Below are 24,408 nucleotides of genomic sequence, written 5' to 3'. Positions count from 1 at the left end.
GTTATTCTAAACAGCTAGTGCTATCTAGCAGGTGCATTAACCAGTCTCAACTTTCCCATATCAAAACAAAAAAACTTGCAGAAAAACTTTAACTTCAATATTCTGGAAAATGAGAACACACAATATGAAAATCCATCGTCTGCTTATCCAGAGTCGGGTCCCAGGGGCAGCTGCCTAAGTAGGGGAACCCAGACTGCCCTTTCCCCGGCCACATTCACCAGCTCATCCGGGGGGATCCCGAGGCATTCCCAGGCCAGCCGCGATATGGTGGAAAGTGCCCGGAACACCTCACCAGGGAGGCGTCCAGGAGGCATCCCTACCAGATGCCCGAGCCACCTCATCTGGCTCCTCTTGATGTGGAGGAGCAGCGCCTCTACTTTGAGCCCTTCCCGGATCACTGAGCTTCTCACCCTATCTCTAAGGGAGAGCACGGCAACCCTGCGGAGAAAACTCATTTCCGCCACTTGTATTCGTGATCTTGTTCTTTCGGTCACTACCCACAGCTTGTGACCATAGGTGAGGGTAGGAACGTAGATTGACTGGTAAATCGAGAGCCTTGCCTTTTGGCTCAGCTCCCTATTCACCACGACAGACCAATGCAGAGTCCGCATCACTGCAGACGCAGCATCGAGCCCGGCCACCCTGCGGAGAAAACTCATTTCCGCTGCTTGTATTCGTGATCTTGTTCTTTCGGTCACTACCCACAGCTCGTGACCATAGGTGAGGGCAGGAACGTAGACTGACTGGTAAATCGAGAGCCTTGCCTTTTGGCTCATGTCCCTCTTCACCACGACAGACCGATGCAGCGTTTGCATCACTGCAGATGCCGCACCGATCCGCCTGTCAATTTCCCGCTCCATCCTTCCCTCACTCGTGAACAAGACCCTGAGATACATGAACTCCTCCACTTGGGGCAGGCCCTCATTCCCGATCTGGAGAAGGCACTCCACCCTTTTCCCGGCTGAGGACCATGGTCTCGGATTTGGAGGTGCAGATTCTCATCCCAGCCGCTTCACACTCAGCTGCGAATTGCTCCAGTGAGAGCTGAAGATCACGACCCGATGAAGCCAACAGAACTGCATCATCCGCAAAGAGCAGGGACCCAATCCTGAGGCCACCAAACCTGATCCCCACAACACCTCGGCTGCGCCAAGAAATTCTGCCCATAAACGTTATGAACAGAATCGGTGACAAAGGGCAGCCTTGGCGGAGTCCAACCCTCACCGGAAACGACTCTGATTTACTGCCGGCGATGCAGACTAAGCTCTGACACCGGTCGTACAGGGACTGGGCAGCTCGTACAAGGAGGTCTGGCACCCCATACTCCCAGAGTACCCCCCCACAGGTGTCTCCAAGGGGACATGGTCGAACGCCTTCTCCAAGTCCACAAAGCACATGTAGACTGGTTCAGCAAACTCCCATGCCCTCTCCAAGAACCTGAAGAGAGTGTAGAGCTGGTCCACTGTTCCACGACTGGGACGAAAACCACACTGCTCCTCCTCAATCCGAGGTTGACTATCCGATGGACCCTCCGCTCTAGCACCCCTGAATAGACCTTACCAGGGAGGCTGAGGAGTGTGATCCCCCTATAGTTTGAGCACACCCTTCGGTCCCCCTTCTTGAAGAGGGGGGCCACCACCCCAGTCCGCCAGTCCGGGGGAACTGTCCCCGATGTCCATGTGATGCTGCAGAGGTGTGTCAGCCAAGACAGTCCTACAGCATCCAGAGCCTTAAGGAACTCTGGCAGGACCCCATCCACCCCTGGGGCCTTGCCACCGAGGAGCGTTTTAACCACCTCAGCGACCTCAGCCCCAGAAATGGGAGAGCCAACACCAGGGTCTCCAGACTCTGCTTCCTCATCGGATGATGTGTTGGTGGGATTGAGAAGGTCTTCGAAGTATTCCCTCCACTGCCTTTACAACGTCCCGAGTTCAGCAGCCCCCATCCCCATTGTACACAGTGTTGATGGAGCAATGCTTTCCCTTCCTGAGCCGCCGGATGATGGACCAGAATCTCCTTGAAGCCGTCCGGAAGTCATTCTCCATGGCCTCTCCAAACTCCTCCCATGCCCAAGTTTTTGCCTTAAGGACCGCAGAAGCTGCATTCCGCTTAGCCTGCCGATACCCATCAGCTATCTCTGGAGTCCTACAGGCCAAAAAGGTGTGATAGGACTCCTTCTTCAGCTTGATGGCATCCCGCACTGCTGGCATCCACCAATGAGTTCAGGGGTTACAGCCACGACAGGCACCGACAACATTGCAGCTACAGCTGCGGCTGGTCGCATCAACAATAGAAGCATGGAACATAGCCCGCTTGGACTAAATGTCCCCCGCCTCACCTGGGATATGGTTGAGGCTCTGCCAGAAATGGGAGTTGAAACTCTTTCTGACAAGGGACTCTGCCAGACGTTCCCAGCAGACTTTCACAACACGTTTGGGTCTGCCAGGCCTAAAAGGCATCCTGCCCCACCATCTGAGCCAACTCACCACCAGGTGGTGATCAGTTGACAACTCCGCCTCTCTCTTCACCCGAATGTCCAAGACATGCAGCTGCAGGTCCGATGATATGATTACAAAGTCAATCATCGAACTGCAGCCTAGAGTGTCCTGGTGCCAAGTGAACATGTGGACACTCTTATGCCTGAACAAGGTGTTCGTTATGGACAATCCATGACAAGCACAGAAGTCCAACTACAAAACACCACTCAGATTCAGATCAGGGTGGCCATTCCTCCCAATCACACCCCTCCAGGTCTCGCTATCATTGCCCATGTGGGCAATGTGCAACGAGCCCACATGCTCGGCGCCTCTCACCGGGAACAACTCCAGAATGGAAGAGGGTCCAGCCCCTCTCAAGGACAGTGGTTCCAGAGCCCAAGCCATGTGTCGAGGTGAGTCCAACTATATCTAGCCAGAATCGCCTCCGTGCCCCACCTTCAGGCCTGGCTCCAGAGGGGGGCCCTGGTGACCCACGTCCGGGCAAGGGAAACCTGGGTCCATGATTTGTCGTCATCATAGGGTTGCTTTTGAGCCGCGCTTAATCTGGTCCCTTCCCTAGACATCTGTTGGCCATGGGTGACCCTACCAGGGGCATAAAGCCCCCGACAACATAGCCACTAGGATCGTCAGGACATACAAACTCCTCCACCACGGTAAGGTGGTGGCTCAGGGAGAAAATCTTCAATTATATAAGTACTAAACAAAGTTTAGTGTTGGTAAAAAAATTCTTACTAGTTACTCAAAATCACCCCTGACAACAACCATGTGAGATTGAGAAGGAAGTAGAAACAGTGAAACAATCACATAACCCTTAGCTCATCTCAACTCACCCCATGTTACAACCATACCCAGTTATATCATGTTAATGCACCTGCTTCAAGCACCTTTTTAATGCTGTTCATTCACGTTTCCTGCATTTGAAACTGTTCTGGAGTCTGACTAGTTGACAGTAGCAGGAAGAGGGGCTGGGAGAGGTAGGCCTTAACCAGTTATATCAAAATGCTCCCACCTAACCTCCCCCATCCGGGACACAAACCACACACAGCACATCTGAATCAGACACAAAACAAGTCCTCTGATGGTGATGACGATTGTGATGAAGTATGACTGCAGTGCAGACAGAATAAGTACAAATGTAGCGACAGCAGCAAACAGAAACATAAAACTCTTTCACTGTGTGTGTTGGCTAAAACCTGAATGGAAGTAAAAATTAACCACACATATTATGCTCTGTTTAAGTTCACAATTTCATCTATTTTATTTTTTTAAACCTGACAAAACCCAAATACTAAAAAACTCTTCATATCATGCTTGTAAATATTCACTCTGCTAATAACAGGCAGTGAATGAGAGCAAATTGTGAAATAAAATGATAAACAGTTCAGACTGGCTAAAGATGCTTCAATAAGGTGACTTCCTGTTTCACATGGTCGGAACAGGAAAGATTTAGTCATCTGCCAGCTTGTAGATATGAAACATCTCAGTCATGGCTGTTTCAGTGTTGTTGAACAGAGGAACCTATTAATGTGTCTGAGGGACGGTTTACACACAGAGGACGACAAACATGAAAAATCGTATATCATGAAGGAATAATCGAATCATGAAGGTAAAATCTGAATTTCCTCATTATTGTTATGATTCAGTCAGTACGTATAAATATATTAGCGTATGTTTGTAACTTTTCTGGTCATTCTCTTTATCTTTGTTTTGTTTATTTGTGACTTTCATGTTTTGTTTTAGTGTCAGCAGAGACGTTTCTGATATCAGCCCCAGTTCCTGCAATGATTGCTGTTTGCCTTCTCATCTGCCTGCTTTTGAGTGTTTGGTGAGTATCAGAAATGAAAGCATCTGACACCATGTACCCTCCACGCAGACCATCAAGCCTCGATAAGCTAAAGCAGCTTATGGAGAATGAATGAATGAATGAATGAATTGATCTCCTGTTTAAGATGAGAACTTTAATACTTCTTTCCCCCATTTTGTTTGTGCTCCAACAAATTATTTACATTTATTGTGTGTACATTGGTTCACTGTAAAATAAAGAAATGTTTGTTTTACTCATTCTGTCATTCAGTCATTTGGTTTCCATTCATTTGGAGTTAAAACAGTGACAGCTGGTGGTGGAAATAAAATTTGGTTTTGAAAAAAAAATTAAATTGGACATAAAACAGAAACACTGGCATTGAAAGAATGTATTGAGACTCAAAGAAGATGCACAGAAAATGAAATAGCCTAAAAATACAGATATTTAATCTCTAAATCAGTGGCGCTGTGCAGATGTTAGATAGGCAGGTTTACCTTTTAGGAGTCATGAATGAGGAGAGGGGAAAATTATAAACATGTTCGGAGATACAAATCAGAGCAGGACTCTTCTCTAACCACATGGTTGACAGGCAATAGAAAATATCTATACCTAGAAATGCAGGGGCGGGTCTAGAAATATTTTGATGAGGGGTCCAAGCACATACCATGGATATGCGTTCAGACTAGCAGCTACCATTGGCTAAATGAAGCTTTCTCCAGCACACCTCTGCCAAATCAATAAACTGTATTAAACAGTTAAAACTAAATGTAGTTAGTGACTTAGTAAAAAAGAGTCAAACCTGCGGTACAGGTGTTCCCCTGAACTGTCTCCCATCATATTGTAGCCAGAACAGCGACAGAGTTGAAACTGAAGATTATCATCATTGATAGAAAATTGTCAAAGTAAAAAAACTAAAAAAAACACTGCCAGCATAAACTGAGTTTTGTTTTTTTTTCAGTGCAATTTTTCTGTATAAATAGTTTCTCAGTACTTTCAAGTTTGATTTTTTTAAAGCCAAATTTTATTTTTAGCACCAGTCTTAGATGTCACTCTTTTAGCTCTGTACCTCAGCAGCCTGAAACAGCAGAATTATTCACACAGCTCTCTCATGTTTTCCAGCTACTTTAAGTACAAACATTCAACTGCAAAACAGACTCAGGTGGGTAAATGTTTAATTCAGTACTGCCTCGTGTGTGTGACTATATATTACAATTTATGAGAGTTTGTACAAGCCCTGTGTCTGCAGGTTAGACAGTTTCAGGTCAACATTATGGAAAATATGGTGGATATCAGGCAGGCTGGATTAAAAGTAATGGAGCAGAGGGACAAATGGGTAATCTAGTAAAACTGAGGACTAAGATATACCTTATAAAGGTAGAATATGCCTGATGAGTTAAGAAAGATCCTCACCCCTTTATCACGTCTGATTTGATGGTTACCATAGAAACCATGTATCTTAGTCACATTTCCACCATCCTTAATGAGTTAAGTAGTTTTAAGATTTGTTTTGACAAAAACTCGGATCTGAAAACTATAAAAATGTGGTTTATTTAATGAAATTGAAAAAAAAAAAAAAACCATTGAAATTTACTCTGACATTTTCAGAATGGTTTTGCTCCAACAGCCTCGCCTATACTGAGGTGTCTGAGCGTCAGCTCTAATTTACTCCACTACTACAGTTTAGAACAGTCTAGAACAAGAGTTCCCATGGGCAGAGTTAAACTATTGAAACAGACATTTTATATGAAGGGTTTGTAGTGTAGGCCAATTTTTCTGAGAGTTTATGGGTACGATAGTTCATGCAGTCTTTATAACACACAGAAGGTATAATTCAAAAGGCAAAAAAGGAAGGTAAAAAAAGCATCCTTTGGAAAATAGATATACCAATTGGAGGGCAATCGTGTATCTACATATAACGTGGTTACATTTGCCTGCTTCCTGCATAAAAACATAGAAACCGACATTTTGATGAAGTTAACTAGTGCTAGCACTAAGTTGGTCCATATTAAAGTAGCCTACAACCAAGAGCTACAATCCTTTTTTTTTTTTTTTTTTTTTTTTTTAACCTGTCTTGTCCAGCATCGTTGCAAACAGAATGGTTGTCTGGCTGCCGTCTGGTGCTGGGCAATTTTACTCTATCAAGCAGGGATTTATACTACATGTATAAAGTCCCTCTTGATGACATGAAAAACTTTATTAAATCAGACTCTTAATGCTGGACTCGACTCGAGGGGACAGAGAGAGAGAGAGAGAAAAGAAAGTAGAGAGAAGAGGGAGGGGAGAGAGAGGGACAGAAAGGGTGTGGGGAGTGCGGGTGGGGACTTGAAACATCATACAGAAGACCATGTAATCCATACTACTTACAACATATATAGCTAAGATCATCCTAGCCAGTAGGTCATTACACAACTAGTTGATAATAGTAACAATAATAATAATAAGAGTAAGTGTAATAATAATAATAAGAACAGAAATAATAAAAAAAAGAAAAAAAAATATGATAATAGATATAAGTGAAACTGCTGTATTCAAGAACACGCGCAGAGAAACCTGTGTGGATGTGTTGGAGAACTCGGCCACACGGCGACGCAAAGACTGTGTAGAGACGTTCAGGAAGGAGTGACCATGCAGAGTGATCATGCAGATGCCACCTCACTTGAACAGAGGCCAGAGTCAGGCCAGCGGTCCCGAGACCCAGGCCACCAGCCCCCCCGCAGGCAACAGATCCCGACCGGTCCACAGAGACGACCACTCGCCCGCCAAGGAAGGCAGCAGCAGGAGACCCCAGCAGGAGCCGCCCCGCGGACACAGGGCACCGGCCCCGGCGGGCCGAGGCCAGTAGTCCCCGACCCCCCCGGGCACCGGCCGCCCGGGACAGACGGGGCAGAGGGCCCGGGCCCAGGAGCGCAGGGACACCCCCCCCCCCCCACAGGCCGAGGGTCAGCACGCCACCCGGGGGGACCCGGCCCGCCCAGACGGCCACCACCAGAGGCCAGCCCCACACCCCAGCGCGCAGCCGCACACCCCGAGAACCAGTCCTGCCCCCCCCCAGACCAACACACACACACACAAACACACACACTCTCCTTCCACTCCTCCATTCATCCTCCCACGCATACACCATTCAACCCTCACATACTCTGTCCTCCCACACACACACACCATCCTTCCACCATCCATCCTTCCACACACACACCATCCTTCCTCCCACACACTCACCATCCTTCCACCATACACTCTCCCACACCTACCCCATCCTCCCACACACACATCATCCCTCCACCACTCATCCTCCCACACATACACCATCCTCCCTCTCATACACCATTCATCCACCTTCACACCTCCCACACACACACACACACACCATCCTTCCACTACCCATCCTCCCACACATACATCATTCTCCTACCCATACACCGTCCTCCCTCTCCTACACCAAACATACACCTTCACGTACCCCATCCTCCCACACACACACACCACCCCTCCATCACCCACTCTCCCAAACATACACCACTCCCCCACACACACACCATCCTCCCTCCCATACACCATCCATCCTCCCGCACACACACCATCCTTCCACCATCCATCCTCCCACACACTCCCCCATCCCTGCACCATACATTCTCCCACACATACCCCATCCTCCCACACATACATCATCCCTCCTCCATTCATCCTCCCACACCCACACCACCCCCCCTCCCACACACCACGCATCCACCTCCACACACCCCACCCTCCCACGCACCATCCCTCCACCACCCATCCCCCCACACCCACACCACCCCCCCCCCCCACACTCCCCACCCCCAAAACAGCACCTTCCCCCCAGGGCCAGCAGCCAAAACCCCCCGGGACAGTCCGCCTACGCCCCGGGCCAGCGCGACAGGCCACCCGGCCCGCCCCGCCCCCGGGCCATCCATGGAGACAGGGGCGCTTGAAGACCCCATCCCCCCTCCCTCCCCCACTAGTGATGGAATATATTATGTGCTGTTTGCAATTAAAAAAAGAGGGTTAAAATTGGGGGGCAGTAACTGCATTGAGGAGGGGGCGGGGCCACCTGAGCAGTCCCACCCACCTGACCTCGCATGTTCCACCCCCCAAAACGTGTTTGTATGTTGCAAATGTTATTTGTGCTCAGTGACTAAGTGGAATTAAAAGCTGGGAGGCATGCTGCCGCTCGGCGAAGCAACGGGGCCACTATGATGACCCCCCTGCCCCGCCCAGCGCAACAAGCACACCCCCCACAGCCCTACCTGTGTATGTAGTGAAGAGTGGGGGAGGGGAGGGGTCAGGAGATGTAGGTCCAGAGGGGAGTAAGCCTCCCCCCTGGAAGACGACCCGCCAGTGGCTTAGGGCGCCCCCGTCCCCCGCCGGCCCCGAAGGGCGCCACAGGCCCGGAGCAGGCACCCCAATCCAGGCACGTCACGAACCCCCCCAGGGGCCAGCCACCAGCCCAAGGGGCCACTTTCCTCTTTCTGAGTGGGAGGGGGGCGAGGCAAAGGAAGGCGCCCCCAGAGGACACGTCCTAACCCCCTGCAAACGCACACACACTCTTTTGTTTTTTTTTTTGTTTTTTTTTTCTCCCCAGCCACTCCACACCCTCTCACACACCTCTATACACCAACACCTCAATACGTGCACATACCTCCACACACACACTTCACGCACATACCTATAAACACACACACCGGTGCCCACATACACACACACTCTCATACCCCTCCATACACATACACCACTACACACGCACTCACATACATACCTGCATATACACACAAGCACCTCCATACATACTCACGCCTCCACCCACTCCTTCACTCCTCCACACACACCTCGACCTCCACGTGCACACACTCATATATACACACCTTCACACACACCCACACACACATCCCACATAGACCTCCACACACACACCCGCACACCACTCACACACACATACACGCACACACCTAGACCTTCATACACACCCACACACACATACAGCACACACATCCCTCTACACCCACCCACACACCAGCATACCTACAGACACACACACACACACACACACACCTATATACAAACACACCCCCACCCAGGTTCCGGGGCTGCGACCAAGCACCAGGGCACGGACCAACCCCCGGCACGGCACATCCGGACGGGCCCAGCCCCCCCCAGCAGCGGCAGACCCCCCACCCCCAGGAGCGGGGGGAGACCCGACACCCCAGAGCCCGGGGCCCCCACCCGGCCCACCCCGGGCCCGACCGGCCGCCCGGCCAGGGGCCGACGGACACCGACCCAGGCACCCCGGCAGCCACCCCCCACCGCCATGAGGCAGCCCCACCCCGGGGCCCACCCAATGCCGCCCGCCCAGACCGGAACCCCCAGCCGACCCAGCAGCGGAGCAGCTGAGATCCCCACCCAGGAGACAACCGGAGACCCGAAGCCACCAGGGACCCCCCACCCATATCCACCCCCATCCCAGCGAAGCCGCAATCCTCCACCTACATTAAGTGATGTAGCCAGTCACAGGGGACCAGAGGGAATGATAGTCATCTGATTGGTTCCTGGAGGAGGCAGACATTGTCTCAATGCTGATGTGATCTAACAGGAGATTTCTAAACTGCTGGATAGACAAATTATTCTTATCTTTCCAGTTCACAAGAATAGTTTTCTTTGCGATGCATAAGACTGCGAGGACCAAGTTTATGGAGTGTATTCCTATGTTAGTGTCACCCAGGTCGCCCAGTAGGCAAAGTGTGGGGTTTGCAGAAAAACTGGTTTTAAACCATTTTGAGAGAGCTACAATCCAGTATCATGCACACTTTAATAGCTTGCTAGGTATTCCTGCACCTTTCACTCCCAGTGATGCTGAAATAATCTCATTGCTGATAAGCAGTTACCACTGATTATTACACCAAGATTGTTTTTACATCCATTGTATTCCACTTCAATGAGGTAAAAAAAAAAACAACCAAATAAACAAGATCTTGTCCTCTTATGTTGTTTAATTTACTTAAAATGGAATTGTCCCAGATAATTCACTTAATTCACTTTTGGTGCGAATGTAGAATTACTCTAAAGTATCTAAAATTGTCTGTCATATTATGAAAGAAACAAAAGAAAATATACACTGTGCTAAAATGCACATGTGCAAAATGTGCATTTTATTATAGAAAATATAAGAAGATATTCTGTAGAGCAACTTTTTGGTTAGTTTGAAGTAGTGGTGGTCTCACATATTCTATATTTCTTTATGCTTTCTATACAACCAGTAAAGACACTAAAAAGCACTTCATTACTTGTGTCTGTTAAATGATCAAACTGATAAATAAATTACAAATGTAGATGTTAAATAGAAGAGGCCCCAGAATGGAACCTTGGGGAACTCCACATGTAATTCTTGTCTGCTCAGATGTAAAATTACCTAGTGACACAAAGTACTTTCTATTCTCTAAATAAGATTTAAACCAGTGTAGCGCAGTGCCAGAGAGGCCCACCCAATTCTCCCGTCATTTAAGTATTAAATTGTGGTTGACTGTATCAAATTCAGCACTGAGCTCCAGTAAGACTAAAACTGACATTTTTCCATCATCTGTATTCAAACATATGTCATTAATGACTTTGGTCAGAGCATCTCAGTGCTGTGGTGCTGTCTAAAACCTGACTGGAAGACATCGTAGCAGTTGTTTTGTGTTAAAAAGTCGTTTAGTTGATGAAAAACAACTTTTTCCAAATTATCTTACTTAGAAAAGGAAGATTTGAGATCGGCCTGTAGTTGCTCATTTGTGTCTTGTCTAGATTGTCCCTTTTTAGCAGAGGTTTGATTACAGCTGTTTTTAGAAGATCTGAGAAGATGCCCGAAATTAAAGACAAGTCCACAATCTGTACGGATCTGGCTCCAGAGTCTTTGAGACCTTTTCGAAGAAACCTGTGGGTAGGATGTCCAAACAGCAAGAGTTCAGCTGACATAAGATGTCGCCCAGATCTTTGCTGTTAATGGGATTAAACTGTGTCATGGTGTTTAAACTGGTTTTCAAAGGACACAGTATATTTCCTGAACCTGTTGCTGATGAACCAACTGTTTGTCTGATATTCTGGATTTTTTCTGTGAAGAATTTGGCGAACTCATTGCAGGCCTTGGTGGAATAAAGTTCAGGTGCTACTGATAAAGGAGGGTTTGTTAACCTGTCAACAGTAGTGAATAAGGAACAGATATTATGACAGTTGTTCCTAATAATGTCATAGAAATAGGACTTTCTTGCATTCCTCTGTTTAAAATTATAAGAATGAAGTTTCTCTTTATACATGTCATAATGAACCTATAGATTTGTTTTTCTCCATCTGTGCTCGGCTTTCAGACACTCTCTTTGTTCATTTGTAACAAGTGTGGAATTTCTCCATGGAGACTTTTTCTTTCCAGAGACAACCTTCACCTTAATAGGAGTAATATCATCCATAATACTTCACAATTTAGCATTAAAACTAGTGACAAGCTCATTGGCTGACCCCCTGATAGGGCATGTGTTAAAAAGAAGGCCTGGTTAAACATCCCACTCCTGTTTTCAGTTATGTGATCACCTACATTGAGACATTTGTGTGAACAGGAATTATACTCTCAAAGAAAACACAGTAATGATCAGACAGGCCCACATTGCACACAGTAACCTTGGATCCAAACCCAACCCAAACGTTTGTTGTCTCTCTGTGTTTCTGGGAGCTGGTGGATTATTTAGTTGCGACTCACAAAAATTTGACGTTTTTCTATTTTCTTGTGTTGCATCGCATGCCCCCGTGTGCACGTCTGCGTGAACGAGCGCAGCATTTCACATGCACGAATGTCGCCTGTTGCTTGGCTGGAGGAGGGCAGCGATTTTCGCCTCATCGCAGAAGTTCCACAGAAAATGATGGAGAAGGAGCTACGTCGCCTCCCGTGTGTCCAGCCCTTAACAGGCGAGGTGTTTGCAACCCGTGCTGAATAAAACTAAAGCGGTCTAGGCTGTGGGAGGAGTCTGCACCAGAATGCTGCAATGCCAGTGCAATGTCGATTTGCAACTGAAAACAGCACAAGAGGAAACTGCGAAAAAAAAAAAAAAAAAAAAAAAAAAAAAAATCGGATCATTTCATTTTTATGATCGTTGAAACCCAGATCGTAATTGTGATTAAAATTTGATTAATTGCCCAGCTCTAAGCCACGACTTTCAGAATTCTCTCCTGCATATCACTGATCATATCCTTAGGAAAGCAGAGGACTTTGGTGCTCTTTCCACATATTCACTGAACATCATTTATGGGCTCGACACACGGTACGCGACCAACGATAGCGACAGGCGAAACTCATCGCAACCTTTGTGAAACTGAACACACGGGACGCGACAAACGACAGCAACGGCGGCAGTGTAGTTTGCCGCGTTCTCCGATCGCTTTTCTACAAGAAATGTGATTGGTTATGATATTGTAGGGAATTTTGACCTTTCAAAGCAGTCTATCACATAGAAGGCATGAAGGATGAAGAGTCGGAGGATTTTGCTAGAATTGACGGAAATCTTGCTGTTGACTCTGCTGAACAAAAGAAAAAGACAAACCGGGTTCATCCGATTTTGCAAACGAGGAAACAGCATAGTGAATATCATCATTTGATGGCCGACCTCAAAGCTGACCCAGATAAATTCAGGGCCTACTTTCGCCTGAGCCCTGAACTTTTTTTCCCAACTACTCACTATGGTAACCCCCAAAATAGAAAAGATTCACACAAACATGAGGGAATCCATCAGTCCTGAAGAAAGGCTTGCAATCTGTCTGAGGTAAGTAACTTAAACAGTTAATTATTATTATCATAGAGCACTAGCATTTATATTTTAGCTCTGGCACAGCAAAACATAATTGTTTTGTGAATGATGAACAACACATATGACAAATGTAATTGTTTTATTGAACTTTACATATTGCACTTGAACCAAGGAGGCACCATTTAAAAAATGTAAACAAATAAACAATGCAGAATGTATGCTTTTTTTTTAGCAAAAATAAATTTATAAAATAAACTTTGTCTGCACTAGAAAACAATTACAAGTTGTAAACCTAATGTGCAAAAATGTGCAATTTTACTGCACAATATTTAGATGAACTTTGAAAATAACAATTAACAATGGATCACTATCATCAAGATAATAAATATTCTCCAAACTCCAATTTATGGAGCACTCTCATTATTTCCATCTTGGTCTCAGATTTTCGGGCTCCCACATGTTGTCTGAGAATGGGCAAAAGGCTTTGTAAGAAGAGCTCATCTTCATCCTCAGCAATATGTTGGATTTGGGCTCGAATATCATCCACCCTGCTGAGGATGGACTCCTCCAAGGTCTGGTCAGGCCTTTTCCGTTTCCCCGGGTGTGTCTTCTGAGTAGATCTTTGTGGCATTTGCTGAGTTGACAGGTCAAGGCTGCTGGAATCACTAGTGATATCACTGGTTGTAGTGTGCAGTAGATCAGCAGCCCCACCATCTTCATCCTCTGTCACAGGCACCAGGGTCAATGCTTCCTCCTCCTCCTGTGGGTCTTCTGCAGTCAAGTTGCCACTGGTATCACGCTCCTTTATATAAGGTTCTAGAAAGGACATCACATGGAAGTATTTCCATATCCTCTGATCACCAGCCGCCGAGCCACTTTTCTTATTTTTGAGTGCTTTGCGGGTCCTAATGAAAGTAATGAAAGAAAAACTGAGGTTTTTCCATCGCTTTTTCACCTCTTCACCTGTGAAAACAAAGTCTAAATAAGTCAATACCACACTTGCATAAAAACAGTTGAACATTATAAAAATAACATTTAGATTAAAGTCAGTACAATACATTTGTTACTATGTTACTGCTGTTCACTGTACCATAACTTTATATTTTTTTATACATTTCTTTCAGATTCCTTGCAACAGGAGATTCCTTTGCCACTACTATTATATTATAAGCTATTATTGTATAATGTACCTAAACAATGGAATACCTTTATATGGTTTATTTTATGTTTACCCTTTACGTAATATTAATTAAATAAACACATTTGTACGTTATACTTGTATACATGTTATTTTACTGAATATTTATCACATTTATCATAAAAGTTAATATTGAGTAAGGTAAGGTATGCATACACTAAACAAAATTTGCAATGCTAATATAAAGTAGCTTACAAAAAACGCAAGCTAAGAAACTTACCGGACAAGTGTACCCTGGTGCCAACAAGTTATGCGGCTGCCTTTTTATTCACATCTCTGTAGTTATTAAGTGAAGTATCATAAAGTATCGGAAATTCAGACACAGGTAATATGATCTGTTCCTCCATGTTGCAACAGGTTGCAGACGGCACTGTCTAGCCTGCTCTCATTGGTCAGTCAATGAAAACCTCTCTGGTTGGCTGTAGTGCCACGCGACAGCGACAAAAATGGAACATTTTTCTATTTTCTTGTGTCGCGTCGCAAGCCTCGTGTGCACGTGTACATGAACGAGCGCAACATTTCACATGCATGAATGTCGGCTGTCGCTTGGCTGGAGGAGGGCAGCGATTTTCGCCTCAATATGCAGGTTCCATAGGAAATGAATGGAGAAGGTGCGATGTTGCCTCCCGTGTGTCGAGCCCATAACAGTAGAATCACCAGTAATCAGAGTTTCAGGCCCAGCCTTTTGCTTTCCCTGGGGCCTTTTCCTTTCTGACCAGCTTTCAGTCTTCACCTCACAGTCCTGGAATAGATGGTCGTCCAATAAAGATCCCGAGTCCTCTGATGGTGCGACAGGTTACAAATTTAGGTTAAAAATGCTAAAAATGCTTAAAAAGTGTTTCATACACAGTTGGAAAGTATTTAATAGTGAAATTACATGAGTAAAAAAAGTCATTTCATGATGGGTTTTTCATGATTGTTACAAAAGGTGAAAAGACTATGTACAAAATTTATAAGTTTTTTCAATTTAGTAAGAGTTTGATGATTGCATGATTGATTGGTCTTGACCAGCAGAGAGTTGTGTTGTGCGCTCGCACAGTGATGACGCGGGTTATTGGTTTTGATGGAATAAAGCGAAATGGAGTGAAGACGCTGTGTCTCTGTCTCTCATTTTAGCTCCCAAAACAACCACGTACCTCTCCCAATCTGACGGAGCAGAGAGCGCAACAACAGCGAAGCAAATCTGTTCTGTAGTTTCACACAATAACCCCATTCCAGTTATGGACCATCACTAATTTCCCACCAGTTTCTTCAGTCTATACCAACTTGTGAAAGGCTAACAGTTACTCATTATATAACGGGTCAGCTAGCTTAACAGCATGTACGAGCCTCGTGGCAAAGGGATAAACATTTAACATAAGCAAATGACCTAAATAACATTAGAAAGAATACAAACATGCCGTTTAGGCAGAAATATAACTTCACACACCACTCGTAACATTAGGTTGCAGTCCAACTTAAAAGTCCGTTCTCTAGTTGCTACAGCTGCTCATAAGTTTCATTTTCACATTTTTCGTCCATGTGCTCAATAGTGCAGTTGTACACACTCGCCAGCAGAGGGCAAACACACACACCTTATAAACAGCCTTTCCAACAAGCTTGATTTACAGATGCAAACTCTGACTGCAATTGAAAGTCTTGACTTAATATTGAACCCATAGTTTCCTTGAAGATGTGAGACCTCTATTTACAATCAGTGTGAGCTGCACAAACCAAATTACATGACAGCACACACATCTATAACTGCTGCAAGGTGTGGAGATAAGTTTCCTTTTGAGGAACTAAACAGCGTCCCAGTGTCCTTTATGTCCAATAAGACTTAGCACCTGGTAGAAGTGAAATATTGAACATATTTATTTTTAATTAGAAAAAAGCAAAACAAAAGCTAATTTGTCTTCACTTGAGCATAAAGGGCTTCTGGATTCTCAACCGTTTCTCTGGTTGGTGGCTCAGTTGCTTTAACCTGTGCATACACAGTTTCTAGGTCTTGTCTGTTGTCTTGCACTGATGCAGAGGACGGATCCGCTGTTTGCTTGGAGAATTTAATCTCTCCATAATGAATGTTTTCTTCTTCTCCTTGTTCTGATTTTGTTCCCAGTTCTTGAACAGCCTTCTCTTTGCTTGTTTCATTCTGCAAAACATGAACATCTATTAACTGTTGGAAGTAAATGATATTTAGACTTTTATCTAGATTAATTTGACAACATATCAACAAAAAAGAAAAGTAATGTAAGTCACCAAAGACTCTAATCTGAATATTATACAAACTGTGTGTTCGTAGTGTTCATCTCATAATTCACAGTTCTATTTGCTGTAGTTATTTAACAGATGGCTGAGCTCTGCACCGCTTTAACTCTGAGTGACTCTGCCTCGTTCTCTTTAAGTTCTTAATGAAATCATTGATCTGATGCCAAAATTAATCTGATTAACTCAAACATGGTTCACAGCTGTTCAATTTTTAGTTCCACTTTCTTCCACGACCTCTCCTTTCTCCATGTTTGGAGACATTAAACATACAGATTTTTCATTAAATACTAAAAGTTATAAAATTTGAAAAATTTCTTTTCTTAATTTAAATAGTTGATTCAAGATATTTGCCAATAATAACCAGAGCCGTGACCCTTTAATTAGGCGTCTTCTTTTGAATGAACGATGGACTTTTGTTAATAGTTGCCAGTGATTAAAAACTAGATTTTATCAGGATAAGGACAAAATATCAACATCAACGAAATATTTTAATGCGCGACTCCAAACTCTTAAATAAATTGTTTGTGGTTAGAAAGTGTTAAATTCATAAACAGCAGATTTCAAAGAAGATGATTTTTCACAGACTGCAGAACCTCTTCCAAACTTTTCCTCTGAGAGACTCTGCTTCTCTAAGGTGCTCTTACAGTATTTTTAATACTATTAAAAAAATCCATATTTAATTTTTCTCATTACATTAAAATACTCATTATAAAATGATTTAAATAAATCTAAATCCAAAGAAAGTCTCAGCATCCAAAGTTTTGTAGCCTAAATATATTGTATCAATATTTTCCCACCTGGAGCTGATGTTCATTTGAATTTGCTGCCTTTGTTTTCCTCAAACAAATACTGTAAGAAACCAGAATCAAAGTTATTGTCTGCTCCACAACAAGTCTCTCCTTTAGATGTTGATCAACTTATAATAACAACTGGTGTTGGCTGCTCATGCCATACTCACCAACCACACACAACAAAGAGAAGAATCCCAATTACTCCTCCAAGAACAGCCTCCCAGGGTACAGCAGTATATCCATCAGAGTAACCTTAACAACACAAACAAAAGGTAAAAAGAAAACATCCATTACTGAGACTGTAGCTCTAAATGATTTTAGTGCAGTTAAATGTTTACCTGTAACATTAAGACGGATTGTTTGGGACGTCTGATTTCCCAAGCCATTAGCAGCCACACAGTAATAAACTCCTCCATCCGTTGCATTGAAGCTGTGAACCGGTCCCTCAGACACATTAACGGGTCCCTCTGTGCTGATCTTGAACCAGGTGAAGCTGCTGACGGGAGGCTTGGCTCTGCTGGAGCAGCTCAGCTTCACCCAGCTACCTGCTGACACCAAACCTGATGGACTGATGGATGCTGAGGTGTCTTTAGGAGCATCTGAGGAAAATGTGACACACATGAACTTTATTGATCAGAAGCAGCTGAACCATGATGTGCTGACAGGATCACTTACATGAAACACTGAGAGTCTCTTCTGTCTCTGATGTGTTCACACGTTTTCCTCCATCCACAGGATATCTGGCAGAACATGTGATGGTGTATCCATCATGTGTGTGTGACAGAGTGATGTTCTTCTGGAATTTAGCTGTAAAGGTTCCATCTGTGTTTTCCTCTGTTTGTCTGTGAGAGTCTTGTTGGAGATTCCAGGTGAGTTCAGGAGGGGAGTGTGGACAGGGAGTGAAAGCTGAGCAGGTTATAGTGACAGACTCCTTCTCCTTCAGGTCCTTCACATCACCTGAGATTTCTATTCTGGGTCTCTGAGGAGAATCTGGGTTTTCATAACAGACATTACACAGAAGCAAATCAGTGTTTGTTTTTGATTTAAATGAAGTTTATCAAGATGTGATTGAAGAGTTGACTTTCAGCTTTATTGTTCTACATCAGTTCATAATGTGTTATGGAGGAGGAAGAGCTCATGATTGAAAGCACATCATGTGTTAACCATGAGGGAGGCAGTGTGATGGTATGGACATGTATGGCTGCTAAAGAAAATGAATAACGTGGCTGTAGATAAATGTATCAGGATGAACTCTTTCAGCTGGGTCATATTTTCTTCTATTGCTTCTCCTCACCACTAGGTGGTGGTGTAAGAAAGGTAAAGCAGAGAGAGTCAGATGTCTGACTTACATGATGATTTACTGTTACAGACATGTTGTTAAATAAAAACACTTGTTCTACATTTCAGCCTGTTTCATTCCAGCTGCTTTTTACTCACTGCAAACTAAACTGAGGGAGGACTGACTCTCAAACAGGCAGCAACTAAAAACAGCTGCAGTAAAGAAGGAAACTCAACATTTTCTGAAGGTCAAGACACTTTTATCACATCGTGTTTCTTTCTATTAAAATCCACCTGAGGTGAAAAATAACCAAAGTTACAATAATATTAGGATTATTTAAATACTAAAACAATAAGCATCTTGTTTTATGCAAGGTAATAAAGATATCATGACTCAGCACTTCCTCCTCTTAAACGTCTGCAGAACAGTCTGTTCATACAATAAATACGGTTGTTGTGAAATCATGGTGAGATAATACAGACGATGCTGAATGAGAAGAAATTTAAAATGTAAAACAAGTTTCTACGACTGATTTCTGTAACATGTGACCACACACTTTATAATCCTTTTATAGTTTATATCTGAGGGTTGGTGGAGCCAAAGCTGTAACTTTTATTTCTTCTCTTACTAATAACATTTTGTAGTGATGGATAGAAAACTTTCTCACCTTTAACTCTTATTTGAAGACGATCACAAACAGACGTTGCTCTGTACGGTTTGCTCTCAATTCTGAAGAAGTATGTGTTTGTATGACTTGTGGTTAAATTAGAAAACAGAGTGGTGCAGTTTTTCTCATTCAGTTTTCCAATAATTTCCATTGGATAGACGTTATCTGTTTTACTACTGTTGAAAATGACATTTTCCTTCTTGCGAAAGTCTGATTCATTTTTAATCCAAATTCCAAAGATCTCTGCCTGGCTGTTAAACGTGGTGCCTGATGGATTAAAGCTACATGGGATTTGCAAACAAGATCCACTCAGTGCTTCCATCTCCTTTGGTGTTGTGATGGAGAGATGTGATGTCATCCCACAAGCAGCCAAAACATCTGTAAAACCAGATTAATGATGAACATAATGTGGAGTAAAATCTGCCAGAAGAGAAACTTCATGATCCACAAACTCAGCTGCTGCATGTTACAAGTAGAGTTTAAACATTATCAGTATTTTAAAGTGGAAATAATTCCAGTTATGTCTCCAAATGAAAGTAAAAAACAAACATCTGACCTGAAAGAAAGAAGACACTCAGTAACATGTTGACAATGACAAAATTCCCACAATACTCCTTCATCTCTCAGACTGAAAACAAGCTGGAAAAGCAACTTGTTCAATTTCAGTTTTAATTAAAGAAAAAGATGTTTAAACATCTAATGAACGTCTTTAGTTTGTAGTAGAATTCATAAAATGTTAAAAAATTACAAAAATTTCAAACTAAAGAATAAAAAATGAAGCTCAGAAAAACTTTTCTCACCAAATGAATCAGCAGCTGAAACAATGAAACAATGTTGTTTTAAAATCTGCTGATTTTTTCTTTTCAGTGGATCAGCATCAAACTACCGGCCTCTCTGTTTAAAAGCAAATGTCATGTAAAAACTGGTTTGACTCTAGACGTCTTCATCCTTCCTGCTTCCAGCGTGAGAAAGAGGAGCTCATCTGTTTGTTGGATCTTATCTGTGACTGAATTATTTTAAAAGATGTTTGTTGTGCAGCTGATTCGCTGTTTCTGCCTGACTGTTGAACAGCAGACTGAACATTTAAAGATAAAAGAGAAAAAATGTTCATTGGTTTTCTTAGTTTGGTCAGATCTCTGTAAGAAATGTGAAAAAGATGGTCACTTTGAACCTTTTCTGGTGTGTGTTTGTGTATTTCTATTTGTTAATAAGTTTCCAAAAATCAAACAACAGTTAAATATTCTATATCAAAAAAGAAACCTCTGATCTACATGATGAAGAGTTTTCATCCCATAAAAACAGGATGGTTCATTTTAGTCTCCATGTTTTCATATCAGAGCAAAAGTTCCAGAGTTCCCACATGGTGCCTGTTACAGCACCAAAACATTCATAAACATCAGCACATCAAACTGGATAATTAAACCTGGTCAACAAGGTTAACAGCTGTAACAACATCAACATGATGAATAAATCAAATGGCTTCATAAAAACTGTTTAACACCAACTTTGGTTGCTAACCTCATCAGCACCACCATCTGGTGTGGATGGTGTTTATAAGTCTGAGTTTGATCTGTGAAAACTGCAGAGGGACATTTAACCATCCATGACAATGCTGAAGAGGATGTGGAGGACAAGGAAGATACTTGCATCAGATTGCAGAGAGGTATTGTTTCAGAAAAGAGAAGTCAGTTATCACCCTGCAAATGGAAACAGGAAGGTTTCATGCTTTCTATAGTATGGTTGGAGACAGACTTCATAAAACTGTGGTCAAATATTATCTGATCAAGGGAAATAGAAAGTTACTTTGAGGAAGTCGTTGCAACAGCTCTGCTTCTCATGTGACTGCAAATATAATGAACATCTTTCTGCAGCATTTTAATTCTCATCACAAGATAACTATTATTTACTGTTTTAGAACGTCATTGTTGATATAAGTTAAAAGTGGAGTTATTGGTGGTGTAATTGCAGAATAATTAAATTCAGATGTTAAAATTAACTGAAAAGTTTGTCAAGTTCTGTCCAGCATGTTGACCAGTTAATCTAATTCAGGTTTGCTGCAGCAGGAAACATCTAAAACCTGCAGGTTTACAGCCCTCGAGGACCAACTTTTTCCATCCCTGATGTAGAAATATATCTAATTTTAAATAAAAGTTCTTATCTGACACCAGGAGCTGGCAGAGTAAGTTTGCACAATTGTGTACAACAAGTTCCAGTTACACAGAATTTAGTTTTATGGTACAGACAACTAAAATGTGATGTTCACACATGTGTAACCCTGGTTAAAGGAAGATAAAGTAAAAATAAAAAGCAGTCTTTAGTAGAAACATGCCCTACATAATGTATGCTGAAGTTATTTTAAGCAGGTTTTTCAGCCAGACAGTAGAAACAGCAGGTTAACAATAGAGCTTTTTTATTACAGCTGTTTCTGTTTAATTACTTTCAGATAAAGATCATTTATGTTTTTCCCAAAGCTGATGAAAACAACATGAAATAAAACAGTAAAAGCATCTTTTTCACTTCTGTAAGTAGAATTATCAACAAGACCGTTATCACCAAAAACAAAGCAGACGCCGTCATCATGATCTTACAATGTCATTAATACTTTCCCTACATGGTTTTTAGGTCTGTAGCTGCTGTTTTACTGTCTGTTCCCCTCATCTCTGCTTTCTGTCACTCATCCCTCTTCTAACAGCTGCCGTCTCCTCCTCCACTAGAGTGAAAGTAAAGGAGAGTGGGTATGGTTGTAACACTTTCTGGTTTAGCACCTGTAACTCGCTGAATTTTAGAGCTACAGTTCTCAGACTTTTATATAAAATACCATCTTTAATTACTACAAATGAAACCAATTCAAAACCCTGCAAGAATATAACAGATTTCAAGTAGTAATGTAAAATACATGGTGGTCTTTATTTACAATCTACCCCACTACCAGGGTGGGTTTGTATCTGAGGTCTCAGTGTCTTCAGTGGATTTTCATTTCTACTATTTCCAGCAGGCACACCTCTCTCTGTCTTTTTTCTCTCTGCCTAGAACCTTTCTGACTGACGTGAGTTTAAATTATAAAACAAAGTGGTTTTCTGACTCAGGTTTCCAATTATTTTCATTTCATAGGAATTTTCTGACTTGCTGCTGTTTAATCCACACCCCAAAGGTTTCTCTGCTGCCATCAAACTTTTCTCCTGGTTTATCTCTAAAACTACATGGGATTTGCAAACAAGATCCACTCAGTGCTTCCATCTGCTTTGTCTCATTGATGAAAAGACCAGGGTTTTCATTACAATTAGCAAAAAACACCTGTAAAACCAGATTAATGATGAACATCATATCAGGTGGAAAATTTAAACATGTTAAAGTATAAATAACTGAAATATTGTCTATAAATGAAAGTGAGGAACAAACATCTCACCTGAAAGAAAGAAGACACTCAGTAAAATGTTGACTGTCACCACGTTCACAGACAGGGCCGCCATGAAACTCCCACATTCCTCCTTCATCTCTTGTGTTGGGGCTAAAAAAAGGAGAAAGATCAAACGTCCCCATTAAGTGTTTTATTAGAATATATCAAATACAGAATTTAGCTTCTTCTTCTTTTTTGCTTTTAAATATTGAGAAATTTACCATTTAGCAGCGTTTACCTTGTTAGTAACTAAGAACTTCTGCAACGTTTAACTGAGATGAAACCAAACAGACTCTAATAAAATAAAGTATTGTTCTGCAGAATGAGAATAATAAACAAATATCAGGTTAGAAATCTCAAAATATCAATTTCTGTGTGATTTTTGTCTTACCAGATCAAAGCCGTATAGTTTTAGGAACAGATAACTAGTAGATTCTCTGTTGATGAGCAGCAGCACAAATAACCAACTTCTCTTTTTAAAAGCAAAACTTATACAAAAGCTCAGAGATTTGTCTTCATCCTTTCTGCTCCACCCATGTTAAACAGGAAGTCACCTCACTGCAGCATCTTCATCTCAGTGTGAATTACTATTTTCTGTTTATTATATTTTTTTGTTTTTCATTCTTCACTGTCATTAATCCTCTGAATATTTAGAAATAATATGAAAAAAGGATGTGTTTTAGTATTGTTTGTTTTTTGTTAGTTTTGTCAGGTATATAAATATATATGTGTGTGTGTGTGTGTGTGTGTGTAAAGTTCTCATGATAGAGTAACACAGCAACATTTATATGAGTCCTACTGACCAACCTTCTCTGTCTATTTATAGTACTTGTTATTGTCAGTGGTTTTTATACAACTATTAAATCACATGTCAGCATTTCTTTCTGATACTCTTATCATGTCATCCATCATCCCACAGCCACAATCTTGCATTTTGTGAACAGCCTTAACCCCTCACTAAGTTCAGTGCCACCTTACTGCTGATCTTAGGGGAGAATCTGAGTTACCAGTTACCTGTTTTTTTTGTTTTTTTTTTTCACCAGTTTTTTTTTTATTTATTTTTTATTTTGTATTTATTTGCATGGTTTGTTTTTGTGTTTTCTTATAATTTGCTGTAGTTTCGGTCTACCTTTTTTGGAGACTGGTTGGATATGGAATTTGAATGGGATAACTGAGGCCGGGTTGTCTCCACTACATTCACCAGATTGGAAGCCGCCAGGGCTGTGCTGCTGAGGCCGTGGATTATTCACCTGAAGGGGCAAAATGGCCTGGACATTGCCCTAGATCTTATTTTTGTTTTATTGCTTTCTTACAGGACTATTTTAAACGGTTTTATTTTTGTTCTTTTTTTATTCAAATTTTTATGGGACAATAAATTGTACCTTTTTCTTAATATTGAGATTTGCCTCTTGTGGCGCTGTTTGGCTGGAGGGACTCCCCAGCTGGAATTCTGATTGAAGTTTAATAAGAGTTAAGGCGGGCTTGCGCGGCATCTGCGTGCGGTAGGTCGGTCACGGCGTAGCTGATACTGGTGAGTTTGCTCTCATACCCGAGCGTAGGGGGTACGCGTCGTTTTGGTGTTGTGTAGCAGTTTCTCCCCCTAACCTTAAGGTAGCAGCAAGGGTGGTATCATTTTAGTTCAGTAGGTATTTTCTGGTTTAAAACAGCAATGGCGTCCAGTATGGTTCAGTGTCTTTATTAGCTTGTGGAAGAAAATGGAGAAATAATTCGATCAGCCTCTCAT

At 42.6% G+C, this 24,408-nt stretch overlaps 1 protein-coding gene across 1 annotated transcript; it reads right to left on the bottom strand.

Moving 5' to 3' along the window:
• Positions 1-15,143: 15,143 nt before the first annotated feature.
• On the bottom strand, positions 15,144-23,182 carry LOC121628604 (sialic acid-binding Ig-like lectin 7). The gene is made up of 8 exons (XM_041967729.1): positions 23,056-23,182; positions 22,674-22,775; positions 19,268-19,645; positions 17,997-18,311; positions 17,660-17,920; positions 17,489-17,573; positions 17,328-17,379; positions 15,144-16,414 (listed from the first exon to the last, which is right to left on the bottom strand). The coding sequence occupies exons 2-8, from the start codon at positions 22,759-22,761 to the stop codon at positions 16,169-16,171; spliced, it is 1,425 nt and encodes a 474-aa protein (XP_041823663.1). The 5' UTR covers positions 22,762-22,775; positions 23,056-23,182; the 3' UTR covers positions 15,144-16,168.
• Between the last annotated feature and the right edge of the window lie 1,226 nt (positions 23,183-24,408).

Source organism: Melanotaenia boesemani, chromosome 18, assembly GCF_017639745.1.
Source record: "Melanotaenia boesemani isolate fMelBoe1 chromosome 18, fMelBoe1.pri, whole genome shotgun sequence".
Classification (NCBI taxonomy): Eukaryota; Metazoa; Chordata; class Actinopteri; order Atheriniformes; family Melanotaeniidae; genus Melanotaenia; species Melanotaenia boesemani.
Note: the sequence above shows the minus strand (reverse complement) of the source record. Positions and strands in the feature narration are given on the sequence as shown.

What these genes read in the sequence shown, in the direction of transcription:
- LOC121628604 (XM_041967729.1), bottom strand. Translation starts at nt 22,761, where the DNA reads ATGAAGGAGGAATGTGGGAGTTTCATGGCGGCCCTGTCTGTGAACGTG. An exon ending in AGAGACTCTCAGTGTTTCAT is followed by an intron (nt 17,921 to 17,996) that starts GTAAGTGATCCT and finishes CATTTTCCTCAG; the next exon opens with ATGCTCCTAAAGACACCTCA. An exon ending in CAAATGAACATCAGCTCCAG is followed by an intron (nt 16,415 to 17,327) that starts GTGGGAAAATAT and finishes CATGTTTTGCAG; the next exon opens with AATGAAACAAGCAAAGAGAA.